At 42.7% G+C, this 15,699-nt stretch overlaps 2 protein-coding genes across 2 annotated transcripts; one reads left to right on the top strand and one right to left on the bottom strand.

The window, feature by feature from the left end:
• The first annotated feature begins 7,350 nt into the window (after positions 1-7,350).
• LOC109769854 (glutathione S-transferase T1) lies at positions 7,351-9,393 on the top strand. The gene is made up of 7 exons (XM_020328562.4): positions 7,351-7,422; positions 7,462-7,649; positions 7,764-7,824; positions 8,045-8,098; positions 8,338-8,417; positions 8,756-8,961; positions 9,067-9,393. The coding sequence occupies exons 2-7, from the start codon at positions 7,505-7,507 to the stop codon at positions 9,226-9,228; spliced, it is 708 nt and encodes a 235-aa protein (XP_020184151.1). The 5' UTR covers positions 7,351-7,422; positions 7,462-7,504; the 3' UTR covers positions 9,229-9,393.
• Positions 9,394-9,893: 500 nt separating this feature from the next.
• LOC109769856 (uncharacterized) lies at positions 9,894-14,831 on the bottom strand. The gene is made up of 10 exons (XM_020328563.4): positions 14,350-14,831; positions 13,985-14,056; positions 12,971-13,827; positions 12,455-12,543; positions 12,039-12,142; positions 11,816-11,915; positions 11,640-11,715; positions 11,433-11,547; positions 10,829-11,360; positions 9,894-10,656 (listed from the first exon to the last, which is right to left on the bottom strand). The coding sequence occupies exons 1-10, from the start codon at positions 14,582-14,584 to the stop codon at positions 10,173-10,175; spliced, it is 2,664 nt and encodes an 887-aa protein (XP_020184152.1). The 5' UTR covers positions 14,585-14,831; the 3' UTR covers positions 9,894-10,172.
• Positions 14,832-15,699: the final 868 nt, after the last annotated feature.

Raw genomic sequence — 15,699 nt, 5'->3', positions numbered from 1 at the left:
GGAGGATATATCTATGGACTTTGTTTTAGGTTTACCTCGAACAAAGAAGGGGAGGGATAGCATATTTGTTGTCGTGGATAGGTTCTCGAAAATGGCACACTTTATACCATGTCATAAAAGCGATGATGATGTTAATGTTGCTGATTCATTCTTTCGTGAAATTATTCGCTTGCATGGTGTGCCAAATACTATTGTTTCAGATCGTGAACTAAATTTCGTAGCCACTTTTAGAGATGTTTATGGGCTAAGTTGGGGACTAAACTGCTTTTTAGTACTACATGTCATCCCCAAACTGATGGACAAACTGAAGTAGTCAATAGAACATTGTCTACCATGCTTAGGGTTGTTTTGAAGAATAACAAGAAAATGTGGGAAGAATGCTTGCCTCATATTGAATTTGCTTATAATCATTCATTGCATTCTACTACTAAGATGTGCCCTTTTGAAACTGTGTCTGGTTTCCTACCTCGTGCACCTATTGATTTGTTGCCTCTTCCATCTTCAGAGAAGGTTAATTTTGATGCTAAACAATGTGCTGAATTGATTTTAAAAATGCATGAGTTAACTAAGGAAAACATTGAGCGTATGAATGCTAAATATAAACTTGCGGGAGATAAGGGTAGAAAATATGTTGTGTTTGCACCTGGAGATCTTGTTTGGTTACATTTGCGTAAGGATAGATTTCCTGATTTGCGCAAATCAAAGCTAATGCCACGTGCTGATGGCCCTTTTAAGGTATTAGAGAAAATAAATGATAATGCATATAAACTTGAGCTGCCTACAGATTTTGGGGTTAGTCCCACTTTTAACATTGCAGATTTGAAGCCTTATTTGGGTGAGGAAGATGAGCTTCCATCGAGGACGACTTCATTTCAAGAAGGGGAGGATGATGAGGACATCAATACCATTGTTACACCCACAGCCCCTGCTACTATACATACTTGACCGATTACTAGAGCTCGCGCAGGCCAATTAAATTACCAGGTACTTTTGTTTCTTGGTAATGATTCTAATGTTCATGAGAATATGATGCTGCCTAAATTGGATACATTTGTTTTGCTTATAAATGAAGGGCCTAGCTTGGAGAAGGATGAACATTGGAGCAAGAACAAGCATGGAGTTGATGGCATGTGCCAGGGAGACAAGAATAGAGTTTCAAGTGATGATTTCAGGACTTTGAAGCCACCGTAATGACTGCATGAAGCCTTGGACGAAATATACAAGATGCTACTTCATAATTTTTGTCCAAAGGCTATTCTAGGTGCTGCGTCACCTTATTTTTGGGCCATGCCCATGTAATTCCGAAATACTTCAATATAGGCTGTTTTTAGAGTCCGTATGTGTGGGGAAACGAGAGTTAGGGTTGGTTTCGGACCCCTCCTCCAAGGGCCACGAAATTCCCCCCCTCTTCCTCCATATATACAGCCCTTAGGGCATCCTTTAGACTTCGGGTTTTGTTTAGATTAAAGTTCGCCATAGCTGCAACTTCGCGTACTTCGTTTGTGTTCAACGACCAGACAAAGGCGTCACAGAACCCCACCTTGATCAATAAAGCTTTCCTCTTATATTTGCAATATCTAGATTGCAATCTTAGTTTCTTGCTTGTTCTTCGTTTGTCTGCAAGAAACAGACCTTCGTGGTCAGGTTGATCGTGCTCCGGCGTGGTCAATAACCTCTGGAAGTGGTGTGGGAGCTGACCTGTAGTAAGACCTCACGAGAGAGCGATGAGATAAAAAACGTGAGGATTTGCTGGTCTTGGGTAACCCACACAGCATGCTCAGGGTTCGGCGAGGACGTGATCTCCTTCTTGCCGGCGTTGTCCTTCTCGGTGTAGATCATGGCGGCGGGCTCCTTGATGGAGCCGTCCAGATAGCCCATCAGCCCCGCCCCTTGATCTGTGGCAAGACCTGTGCCTTCCACACCAGGAAGTTCTCTCGGGTCAGTTTTCGGTGATGGTGTGACCGAGAGAGGCGATGGAGGGCGTGGCCATGGTGACGGATGAGGAAGAGCTCGACATCTAGATGTGAAGGAAGAGGTAGGATCTGTATACCATGTAAGAAGAATAGGTTAAGCGTATGCCTAGCAGGGACGCATTGCGTGTTAATATAGAGGCCGAAGCCAGGTTGTTACAAAGAGATATACATGACGTGGATTGATCTCCAAGGACTCGATCACAACAACCTAACAACCTAATCTATCCTACGGTTTATACAACATCGAAGGTTTACATGTTTAACACAAACGACAGGAACGAGCGGCCCCGATCCCGATCGCCGCGATCACCGGCGCAGTCGCCGCGGTTGCCGCCAGTGCCGGCCCGGCCACTGCCCGGCGGCCTTTCTTCTTCCTCACTACCGTTGTCCAAGCCTCCCAACGGATCAAATCGAAAATTGTGAGATTTGGTAGACATACCTTGGGGAGGGGACCTTTCCATGACCGGATCGCCGTCGCCGCCGTCCAGAGTACCTTGTGTGTATTCTATGTATGTAATGTATGTGCGTCTCGGCGGCGGCTGTTGGAAAATGATGGAACAGCTACCCTTTCAATTCCAATCCAGAGTACTCCTACTAGTACTAGCTAGTAATTAAAAATACTCCCTACCGTCTTGCAAGCTGTTTTAGCTTGTAAAATGATCTCCATCCATCCATCTCAATCCAGAGTACTCCTACTAGTACTAGCTAGTAATTAATATATATATATATATATTCTTTGGTTTGAATTGAGTTTTGGGCTGGTTGAATTGACTAGTAATTAAACGGATGGAATTAATCCATCCATCCATCAATCCGTTGAGTAGAGTAGAGTTGAATTGAAATGTGGTCGCTTAAGTCCATATCTAATCTATGGCATGGCATGCGTACTACTCCCTCCATTCCATTAGCTGCCATTAGCTGTCCATGGAGTATAATTAAGAAGCATGTGCTTAACTAATTAATTATTAGTAGTACGTACTAGTAGCAGTATATGATTGATGGATACATACAGTGCATATGGACTAATCAACGCCCCCGGCCATATATATATATACTTTTTTTAGTACACTTATATTCCTTGGAGATGTACACAAAACTGATATACTTTTGCATGGGGATATACCAGAAAATGATAGACCCTTTGCTGATACATGTATACTCGTTCGAGACATACCTGTAAATATTACTGGAGACATACCCAAAAAAATATATACCCCAAGAATATAAATAAATGTGACCTACTCGGAAATTATATACCCAAAATCCATATACTCGCATGTGATGTACCCCAGATTAAGTACGAACTATAGGTCGAGAATACATCAAAGGTAGGTATATACCCAAAACATTAGTATGTGCATTTATATAATATGCATAAGGACGCACATGCATGCCGCATAAAAATACTAAGTTTGTACGTATATACCTTCATAGGAGTTTCCGTTATACGTCTAATGAAATAAATTAAGAAGAAATTGCATTTATCACTTTCCTATTCAACACATGTTATTATAATACACCGAAATCATACATTTATTGGTACTTACCAATTACTTCCATAAAGCATATATGGAAGCCGCTTAATATAGTCACAGCCGCTACGCAATCAAACTACGAACTGTATGGAGATGGAATGGAGATGCATGGAGATTGACGACGGTCCATTCTCTTCATACAATCATACTACTACCCTTGAGTTGGAGTTGGAGTTGGAGTTGAACATCTCCACGCATCCATATATATTGTTTGTCTCAAAAGCAAAGAACAAAAAGGAGAAAAGAAGAAAAGAAAAAACAAAAGATGACATGAAACCGGTCATGCAATTTGGACCCAGCGCTTAACGCTCCAGTTATATAGTTACCTCAAGGCGTTATTCGTACGCGCGCATGCAGCGGCGACAACAACACAAGACAACACAAGAGTGGTTTTTTAGAAGCAACTAGCTAGAGAGATTCTCACCAAGCTTGGGATCAAATCTACTCCGGCCGCCAGCAACAGACAAAACATGAAGATAACTTGCGGAAAGAGAGGATATGCTCCTCTTTGAATAAATTTATTTGATTTGATTACTTGTCAATTAACTGACTACTAACTACTCCTACAGTATATCTCTGTATAGATGGGTGACCTGCTCTCTCTGTATGTTAACGTTTGTATGCATGCATGTATGTCCGTCTCTGCGGCGCAATATATAGCTACTATCTCAATTTCACTCCATACCTTAATTTACTACGTACGTACGTACTCTTCAGTCACAAAATAAGTATCGCTGGTTTGAATTGAATGTCGGGCTGGTTGAATTTGACTAGTACTAGTAGTAAACTAATGTCGTACTACGTAGCTGCTCTGCTGAATTGATCCATCCATCCATCCGTTGAGTTGAATTGAATTGAGTTGAATTGAAATTAATGTCGTCGCTCCACTCCTAAGCTAGCATTAGGGTTAGGGGGGTCGTCCCTTCCATTGCTTGCACCCGTATCTATCTATCTATCTATCTATCTATCTATCTATCTATCTATGTGCAGCATCCATCATGGCATACGTACGTGCTACCTAAACAAATTAGAGAATATAAACTGGTTCATATATTCCATGCATGGAGATCCATCCATCTCAGCTAATATAATCAAGTACTAGCCAGCTGAGCACATACTCCTAATTGGGTGGCAGTTAAGTTCATCTGCACACCACTAAACAAATTCCTTCCTAATTGGAGTTCGCAGTAGCTAATTGGAGTTCAACTAGCTATAGTAATAAGTAGTAAACGATGGATGATCCGACTAAAAGTGCATAGATATGGACTAATCTCCCCGCAAAAAAAAAAAGATATGGACTAATCAACGCCCCCATATATCTATATATAATTGCTTTGCTAGGCGGCCTAGCTACTTAATCAGTGGGCATCTGCTCCATCGCCGCCGCGACGCAATCAAACCGACACTCCTAATTAATTGACTGCTTAATTTGGCTTTCTTTTTTTGCTGGGCAATTTGGCAATGAGACTGACGACGGTCCATTCATGCTACCCTTGAGTTTTGTCTCGAGTCAAAATTTAAGACCGACGATGGCTTATTTTGTTTTGTCTCGAGTCAAAATTTCTAAACGTTGACCAAGTTTACAAATTTTTTATTAACATCCACAATATCAAATCAATACAGTTAGAATCATCATTCAATATATTTGCATACTATATATTTTTCTATTGTGAAAGTTTAGATTGTTTTAGATAAACCTGGTCAAACTTTATAAAGTTCAATTAGTTTAGGTCAAATCTAATATGCCGAGTATATAAAAACAAAGAGAGTGTAAATATCTATGACTAGTAGGCCCCACATGTCAGCATGAAGGAAAAATCAACGATAAAAATTGATGCCATGGGAATTTGAATAGGCCCCACATGTCAGCAAGGAAAAATCAACGATAAAAATTGATGCCATGGGAATTTGAATTACCGCCCTCACGCTTGGGACAGGTTGTGCTACCCACTCCACAACTGTATTTATTGTCTCTAGTAATGATGACGGTGCTTTCTCCCAATGGATGTTGATGCGATCCACAAAATATCAATTAGCACATGGCATCAAGATGACTTCTGGCCTGGTTCCATGAATAGAAAGGAAGTTTTACTATTCATTCGTTCTACAGAATGTTTATAATAACGAAGAAATTTAGAGAGGACTGGTTGGAGGGAAGGACGAGTTCACGTTCAAGCTTAAAGAAGAGTCAGGAGTGAGTGTTGGTCATGGCTATGGAAAACAAAAGTTCCATCAAAGGTTCGAGTGTTCGCTTGGAGACCGGTTCGAAAATTGCTGCTCACAGAAACATGGCCAAAACAGTGAGATGCACGATCTACCAGGGCTGAGGACATGTGGGTGCCATTATTTGGTTGATTGTACAATGGCTAGATGTGTATGGGCACTATCGGACTCAAAGCTTACTGGTTTCACTCAACTGGAGCAAGGATCCGACTACCTCTCGAATTTCAGAGAGGATGGAAGCTCGTCCATGGAGAAATGAGAAACATGAGGAAGGAGGCCGTAGCCGTCCAATCCAAGACCCCTCCCGCCTCCTGTGGCTTTCGAGAAGCCCAAGCCCAGTTGAGCATGGGAAGCGTACTACTTGCCGTAGCAGGCCGCGGGGTATTTATTGATAGAGGCGAATAGCCAGGCGTGGCATACAAATTGGGGACGATCGCTACGTCGAGGATGTGAGGAAATTGGGTACTTGGATGGGAATCGCCGGAGGATAGAAAGCCCTCAAAAAACCCTAGGGGAAACGGAAAATATTAGGTGAATGGAATTTGTGGGAACAATTTTGGTTGGCTATAGGGCATCGATCAGTACGTTATAAATGGGCTGGTCCATTAATCTAGTTGTTCCCCTTCATCAGTTTTTTGGACTGTTTTATATATTTATTTCAAGGTTTTATCTGCACTTATTTTGCTCTTTTTTTCATTGGTTCCATTTTCGTTTTTGTTCTATTTTTTGTTATTGTTTCTAAAATTATGAACTTTTTCTGAGTCTTGAACTTTTTTGAAATTCATCAGGAAATTTGGAATTTTTAAAAAAACCATAAAAAAATTAAATTCACAAACAAATTTTTTTCAAAAAACAATCAAGGTATTTGAAAATTAATGGATTTTTTTTCAAATTAATGGATTTTTTCTCCCCAAATTATTGATGATGTTGTTTATGGTAATGTAGCGTGCGTGCGTTGGGTAGAAAGAAGCAAGCATGTCCAGTCCAGTCCAGTCCAGGGGGTGGGTGGGTCGGAAGAAGATAGATGGTGATGACGTCAGTGTATGCTCTTTTTTTCTTTTCCGTTTTTGTCCTCTTTTTACCTTTTCAAAAGCATATAATTTTTTCAAATTTGAAAACTTTTATGCAAATTTGTGACCTTCTTCAAATTCATGAACTTTTTTCCATTTCTGCAATTGTTTTTCAAATTCATCAACAAATTTGGAAATTTTTAAAAAACCATAATTTTTTCAAATTTACAAACATTTTATTTTAAAAAAATCAAAATCAAGGTATTTGAAAATTAATGGATTTTTTTCAAATTATGAACTTTTTCCCATTTTGCAATTGTTTTTCAAATTATGAACTTTTCCGAGTCTTGAACTTTTTTCAAATTCATCAACAAATTTGGAATTTTTTAAAAAACCATAATTTTTTTCAGATGTACAAACATTTTTTTTTCAAAAAAATCAAAATCAAGGTATTTGAAAATTAATGGTTTTTTTTTCAAATTCATGAACTTTTTTACCCCAAATTGTTGATGATGTTGTTTATGGTTATGTAGCGTGCGTGCGTAGGTTAGGAAGAAGAGAGATGGTGATGACGTCAGTGTATGCGTGTGAACTCAAGGAAGGAAGGAAGGAAGGGGATCTCATCTCTTGTCTTTGTCTTGTAGTCTCTGCTTGTCAGGGCAGAGCTTCCTCTCAACCAAGGTGAGGAGGGTGTGATTACTTTCCCTTCAAAATAAAAAGGTGAGGAGGGTGTGGATCAATCGAATCGAATCCTAAGCTGAGGATGGCGGCGGTGCTCAAGGTGTATGCGGACCGGCTGTCGCAGCCGTCGCGCGCCATCATCATCTTGTGCAAGGTCAACCGGATCGACTTCCAGGAGCTCACCGTGGATCTCGCCAGGGGACAACACCGCGCACCAGAATTCACCAGTAAGTCTTTCTTCTTTCTTTCTTGATTTCTTTCCTTGTTGATTTCTTTTTCAAGGAAAAGAAGAAGGGGAAATTTCTCTTCTCTCCTTTAAATTTCTTGATTGTTTGCTTCAGAAATCAACCCCATGGCACAGGTCCCAACAATCGTCGATGGAAGATTCAAACTCTTTGAAAGGTATTTACTCTAGTATTTCTTCTTGTGTTATTATTATTCGGTTGCTGCTGCTGCTGCTGCTGCTCCTCCTCCTTGATAGTGATAGTGCTGTTCACTCTCATACTCATGCTCTCCTTTTCCTGTACTAATCCTTTTCCTCTTCCACTGATTACACTCACTGATTGTACAATTTTACATCCTTTGCGCCTACTAATTACAGTATGTTTCTTCTTCCTGTCAGCCATGCCATTCTGAGGTATCTTGCCACCGTCTTCCCCGGGGTTCCAGATCACTGGTGCGTTCCCTTCCCTTCCTCACTTGTAGGAGCAAAAAGATTGCTGCTGGAGTTGTATCATGTCACAGACATGGATCATTGGCTGGCAGGGTTTTTTTATTTAATTATTTTGCTCTCACAAGGGCTACATTTATCCTTGCCCCGTTTCGTTTCGTTTCTTTAAGGACGGCTACTTGATTCATAGTCTCAACTCATCTTTTTATTACTTGTTTTCTCACATGACATATATATATATATAGGTACCCTGCTGACTTATTTACCAGAGCAAAACTCGAGTCTGTCTTGGATTGGCATCACTCTAATCTGCGCCGTGGTGCAGGTAACAACCCCTCCCCTCCCCTATTTTAATCTAGTACAGATGAACAAGATTTGTGCTAAGCTTATGTGTTCATCATACAGAGTTACTCTATGTATCATTTAGCATTAAACGTAGTTCCAATATATACACTAGTTTTGTAACCATAGCTCAAACGAAACTGCAGTTGAAACCAATATTATGCTCAAAGGAACTAACGTAGAAACACACACCTAATCATGTGGATTTTGTTTCCCTTCCCAATAATTTAGCCATTTGGCGCCATCATTTGATCCTTGTTGCATAGCATAATACCATTCAAGAGATGAGATTGATTGATGGATCCTTGCATGCATATGCAGCAACCTATGTACTGCACACCGCGTTGGGTCCTGCTCTCGGTCTCACACCGAATCCTGAAACCGCAAAAGAGGCCGAGAAGTTGCTGTCGCGATCACTGGGAACGATCGAAACTGTGTGGCTCAAAGGCGATGCAAAATTCTTGAATGGCAACCCCCAGCCATCAATCGCAGACCTCAGCCTCGTGTGCGAGATAATGCAGCTGGAGGTATGATAACGCGTCTGTATTCTATTTTTGTCATGATGATATGTGCGTGTCATCAGTTAAAGTTTCTCAAGTGCCGTGTGGTCTGTAATTTCGTCGTGATTGCAGGTTGTTGGTGATGAGCGACGTGACAGAATTCTGGGACCTCACGACAAGGTGCGCGCTTGGATGGAGAATGTGAAGAAGGCCACCAGCCCTCATTTTGATGAGGTCCATGAGCTCATCTTCAAACTCAAGGCGCGCTTGAACCCAGCAGCATCCAAGCTCTGAAGAGATGGATCCTACACACATTTACCCAATTCTTCTTTCTTCTTGTCTTGGGATTAAAACAAGTACTAGCATCCATGTACTGTACGATGAAAGAAAGAAATACTAGTATTGTTTCATTACGACATTTCGACATGAAGTAAGCAATACTAGTATTGTTTCCAGTGATGTCATGTTCCATCCAGCATTTACTCAACAAAATTGATGTTTCATTACGGTAGGCATATGTTTCATTACAGTACATTCCTATGTTTCACAACAACACCAAAAGTGTAGCAGAAGCAGCTGTTGCTTCTGCTGCTAAATTTATTCCTCCTATGTTCCTTCTCTCTTCGACTGTAAATTGTTTGGTCTCATACACAAGCCATGAAGCTAGTCTGTCTTGAAAGTTGAATCTGCGCGCAAACTTCTTTACAAGAGTCCCTGTCGGTTTATAAAGTAGAGCCCTAGTCGGTCTACAACTAGTTCATGAATTTAGAAGAAATATATATATATATATTCATAGATTTTAAAAAATGTTCATGAATTTGAAAAGAGTTGACGAGTCTGGAAAAAAGTTCGAGTTCAAAAAAGAAAAAAATGTTGGCAGATTTGAAAAAAAGTTCAAGTTGAGTGAACGGCGCACGAAGGCTGCGAGGGTATACAAGTCATGTCATGTTCCATCCGCATTTACTCAACAAAACTCAAGCTTGATTTCATTAACGTATAGAGCAAAACGGGATTATTATTCCATTCCATGGAACCAACCTCTGCTACGTCAGTCAGTTCCGGCTCCTTTCGGTATATTCATATTCATTTACAACAACACCCAAAATGTACACATTACGTTACAGCATCATGCAAAATGTCTGTCTGAAATTTATTCCTCCTTCCTATGGCTCCTCTCTCTTCGGCTATGAATTCACTGGTCACGGGTACACAAGGCATAATAAAGCTTCCACAAGCAGCTAGTCTGTCTTGAATCTGTGCACAAACTTCTCCAAGCCATCTTTGCACTCCTCCACTACCTTCTTCGACCTGTCCCTGATGCTTGAACCAAACGCCTTGGCTTCTGATGACACATTCTTTGCCTTTGAGGCTGCAGCAGCTCCAAGATCTGCGCATCCTTGCCTTGCTTCCGCCGCTCGCTCCTTTAGGCTTGAGATCAAGGACCTCACGTATTGCATTACTCTCTCCAGGGCATGGCTGGATCGCACTTTCATCTCACCACCAAAGGACTTGAGCTTCTCCAGCAACGACTCCGCCCGGTTGATGGCCTCGTCAACTGGGTGTTCTTTGCCAGCATTAGCCCATGTCACCCCAGCCGATGCGTCTTCCTCAAGCCCTGCTTCAACGACAACTTTGATCCCCTGTCGCTCCCACTGATTCCGGGCCTCCTCGAGTGCGCGAGCATGCTCCCTGGCCTTCTTTGCTTCATCCTCTGCCCAAGCCCTGGTTGTTGAACATGTGTGTATTTGTCAATTTGATTTGATGCATGGTGGCAGTAGTAAGATGTATGTACTCATATTAAGTACATCACCAAACAAATTAGAGATGGGTTCAGTGCATCACCAAACAAATTTAATGCACAAGAAATCTCAGGTATCTCAAAAAAGTATCTTACCTGGCCATAGACAAAGCCTTCCTTTCAACTTCAAGCTCGTACTGAAGTTGCACAGCAGCCTGGTTTTCACTCTCGATTTCTTTTTGAAGTTTCTCAATCCTGTTCTTCTCAAAGTTGATCTCAACCTTCTTGCTCAGCACATTCTGCAGCTGCTCCTCTACTTCACACCTCAACTTTGAAAGAACTTGTATTTCAGATTCGACGGTAGCTCTGCCCCTAAGCAGAGCATTCTTTTCCTCCTCTCTCTCTGCTCTCAACTTGTCCAATTCAGCCCTGGCCTCTTCAGCCAGCTTTTCAAGGGTCTCTATTTTTTCCTTTTCCCTTGTAAGCTCCCTTTCAAAACTTGCATTAATTTGTTTCTCCACCTCAGCGATCAATGCCCCATGAGCGTTCACAGCTGCTTCAGCTATTTTCTCTGCTTCGATACGAGCAAGCTCCTCCATAACCACTTCAGCATAATCACCAGTTGAAAGTGCTAGGGCAGCTTGTCCTTTTGTCACAGGTTTGTCTGGCTGGAAAAGTCTTGTAAAACCTGTAAGAAGATGAGTTTTAGCGACCGTCCATGAGCCAAAAGTGAGTAAAAATAAATAAAAATAAAGACTACCGAATGCAAGAGCTGTGATGCTCTGGTCTCCGGCACCCAAGTCAGCTACCAACGCAGGCCATGCAGCTGTGTCAATTTTATCAATGTCTATGTAGCCGGATGTCTTGTACAAAGACTGGTCATGCAGAGAGTGCTAATATCAGCATAACCAGATGGTTTCAAGACAGATAATTATGGAGGATATTATTAACTTTTTTATATTCTTACATTTTTGTCAACTTCAGGTAGTTGCCTTTTATCCAAAGCCATCTTCCAACTCACAAGGTCTTGACGTGACAAGGGACTGAAACAAGGACAGCTGATTAGTAGCTAGACACAACAAACACACGCACACATACAACACACGACACGAGTCAAGTGGATGCGTGGAAGAAGACCATTACCTATCCGCGGAGAAAAAGTAATGGTTGTTCTCAACGTTTTCAGCAACGTCCATATCGGATCTTGAAAGCTTGCTAGAAATTAACCCTGCTTCTGCCAATCCTGAGGGTACATTTACATAAATGAGACCAAAATTTAATAGTGATGATTTACTCACGCTTGCATAAACAAGATAAACTGTAAGTAAGGATGAATTTTTTCCTGAACAATCTTTCCATTTCTTACCTTGTATAAATGGAAAATCAGGATCTTCAGTGGTGACGTCATCAAATGCAAGTTCAGACACGTTCTCGATGTACATTGCTGGATAAACTTTTGAGTAAGTGTTCCTGCAGTTGCAAACCAGATCAATAATAAACTAGTTAAACGAAAGAAATCACTTAGGGAGGCCAGATTGGATTTACAGGGGAAAAAACTGTTAACTCCTGCCATTACTATCTATTCTCTAACAGGCAATATCCACAGAAACAGCTAGCAATAAGAAATAACCTAGTGATACAACATTACTCAAATAAATAAGCAAGAGGATGAATCATTCAGAAGACACAAATGAGACTTGGGATTTGCTCTCAAGGAACAAAAACAGAAGCGGGATGCAGCAATATCCTGAAGGTGAAGATGCATCAAGGAGAAGTATGTACCTCGAAAGGGAATTGCTTGCAACTACCAACCATCGAGCGTATTCACGTCGGGTACACAAATCACCAGCTCGAGCATCAGGTTCAATCACCTTGAAAGAGAATAAAAGTTGAACAAAGAATTCCATATAATTCCCTAGAGAGTGTATTCAGTAAGTTGTCTCTGTAACAATCAGCCCCATACTACAGTTCATGTTGTGCAAAAGAGACAGGGGGTTTTCCCTTGAGAAAGTTGTAAGGATTTCAGCGAACGCAGCAAGGCATGATGCAACATATAATAGGGTAGTTTAACTTATCTAGAGACAGAAGTCACTATAAGCTCAAAACCCTGATGAGGAAGCCAATAATATATATAGGTTCAGGGCCACACAGAGCTTTTCTATTTGTATAAAATTCTAGAACTAGTGAATGATGCTTGATCTAACAAGAACCCTTATCCAGGAGATACAAGAAACAATGAATGGTGTTCCTGAAAAAAGAAAAGAGACGCTGAAGTGAATACATGTAGAAAAGAAATACCTTTAGAACTTGCAGCGCGGCCAATGCATTTCCCTGGGTAGGGTCAACTACCGCTGGAACCACAATCTGGCCAGCAGGCACCTGTAAAGCCGCAGAGAGCATAGAGGGAGCAGGAATTCCAATTCCAGAAGAGAAAGGTTTGGCATTTTGTGCTTGATCCTGGTCTGATGCTGGGTCTTGTATCGCCTTTGCTGGGTTAGCGTCTTGAGTGGGTAAGTCATTTGAGCCTGATGGAAGCATCTGGTCAGTGCTTCCATATGCTACATAATCAGGAAAAGTGGATGCAGAAAGTCCATCTTCAGTAGAGAGTTTGTCAGGACTCTGCTCAGTATCTTGTACATAGGTGTGCGATGCAGCAGCCTCAATCGCAGCGTCGGATATTTGCACAACATCACCAGATTCCAGCACCATAATATCTGAAGTGAAAGTAGTATCCTGGTATTCTGGCAAATTGGGTTCAGAGTCCAATAATAATGCCTCCTGTGGGTCAGGAGTTGCGTTCTCAGAGGGTGGATCATAAGCAGGGACCAAAGATTGAGGTGAATGAGACACAGGAGGAGTTTGAGTGGCATCTTGTGAAGCAACGTATTTATCGGTGGTTGGATCTAGGTGACTGCTGCTGCGATCCAGATCCAATTGGTGGTTGTCCATGTCGTCATGGTCTGCTGCTCCCTCGTGTATTGTCTCGTCTGTTTGTAGATTATTAGGCAACGGCGTTGTATCGGTAGCCTCACTGGTGGCATCATCGGCTGGTGACAAAGCCTGAGCAGCAGCAGCGTCATTGTCGTCGTCTTGTTGTTGGTCAGGAGTAGTATCGGCCGTCGTCTCGGTGTGTGTGGGCAAGGGTGCCTTTGATCCTGCATATATGTATTGGCAGTGAGTGATTGAAGGAAGGAAGGAAGGAGAAGATTTGGGCATCATCCACAAGAAGTGCAGTAAAGTGAAGTTGTGTGTGTGTGTATGGTAGGTAGCATTTGGGTTGGGGGTGTGGACTGAAGTAGCTTATTGGTTTACCTCTGATGGAGATTGCGGCGAATGTGATTCCGGCGAGGAAGAGGAGGCCAGCAAGGGCAGGTCCAACAAGCCCTGCATTAGCATTAGCATTAGCATTTGCATTTGCATTTGATTGAGGTCAGTCAGAGCAGTAGAGAAGGGGGATTGGATTAATACTGCTTATACTGGAGTAGTAATTGTAATGGGGAAGGTGGAATTGGCATTCTTCTTCTTGTTCCAAACCAAACCAAACCAAACCAAATCAAATCTAGTGAGTCCTATCTGGTTTATACTCCACTAGCTATCTACTGTAGTAAGAAAGAAATAATGGGAAGGGAAAGGAAAGGAAAGGATATGTATGTATGTATGTATTGTGAGTCACCTACCTCCGAATGGTCCTCCTCCTGAATCAGCAGAATCATCCTTGTCTTGTTCCTTGTCCGACCAGCCGGCGAAGGAGTCGCCGGCTTCGGGCTCGGGGGAGGGTTGGGCTCTGAGGCGGAGGCGGAGGCGTGAGTAGGAGGGAAAGAGGACTAGGGCGGGGCGGCGGAGGAGGTGGAGCTGGAGCGAGCAGCACGCCGGGGCCGGGGCCGAAGAAGGGGCGGCGAGGCTGGACGCCATCACCACCTCACCTCACCTCACCTGACCTGACCGACTCTCCGGATTGGGGGACCTACCGACGACGACGGCGAGACCCACCTTTTTTTAATTTTCTTTTAGAGAGAGAGAGAGAGAAACGAGCGAGCGGCTGAGACAGATAGAGAGAGGAGAGGAGAGGAGATGAGATGGCTGGAACTGGAAGAGAAGACCACCCACACTGGATCTCGGTCCAATGAGATGGGCCTCGTTTGCTCCTCCGCCTGCGTATATCTTTCCCTTAAATAACATTTTCTTTATTTTAGATAAACAGGGATTTCGTCCCCGCTTTCATATAATCCAAATGGGTTTCGGAAGCTTGCATTACATAAGTCCTACGATCGAATACAGCGTACACGCAGGTGCCTTCACACATTGTCCTAACAGCCTGTTTGGTTGGGGAATATTAGAGATAGGGAATGGGAATTTAAAGGGTGCGTGACATATAATCCATTGTTTGGTTGGAGGGCAAGTGTCGTTGACCGGAGAGGTCCCCTTCGAGGCCACGCCTCCTGAGATTTGGGGGGGCGCCCCTTGGATAGTTTAAGGGGGGTCCGGCTTTAGGGCCAGATCCGGATAGTGCCTGCTCCCTTCGTGCCCCTTGAATTCGAGGTCAAAGCGTCGGGCTTGCCGGGTAGTTTCGTGAGGGTAGCTGATTCTATAGGAGCATGGTTTTTCTGAGGCCCGGAGCCGTACTCTAGGTTCCGGCGATCGGCCCTGTAATCGGGAGTGAGGTTCTCAACCTGGTCCAAACAACCGATGAGGTCGGCGCGGAAAGTAATTATGCCGTACGTGAAGATCTGGCCAGGGACGTAGACGTCCCTGGCGCGGGCAGGTTTTCCAATGATTAGTTGGGCCATCAATCCTTTGGTAATCCGCCGCGGAACTCTCGTTGAAAGCACCAATCACTACTGCAGGATGCTGCTAACGCGACACTACGATCAGAGACCCTTCGACGAAACTGTGTGCGATGCAATAATCACAAACAGTGGTGTAAACAACCGTCAAAAAAGGTGCAAAACGTTTGCGATGACGGATGCATCAAACACGGTTCAGATTTTGGTTGCGTGTGCGATTCAGGGCATACGGTTTAGTTAAAT

Source organism: Aegilops tauschii, chromosome 5 (assembly GCF_002575655.3).
Source record: "Aegilops tauschii subsp. strangulata cultivar AL8/78 chromosome 5, Aet v6.0, whole genome shotgun sequence".
In the NCBI taxonomy this organism is placed as follows: domain Eukaryota; kingdom Viridiplantae; phylum Streptophyta; class Magnoliopsida; order Poales; family Poaceae; genus Aegilops; species Aegilops tauschii.
The sequence above is the reverse complement of the archived record's forward strand: the minus strand, read 5'-3'. Positions and strand labels throughout refer to the sequence as shown.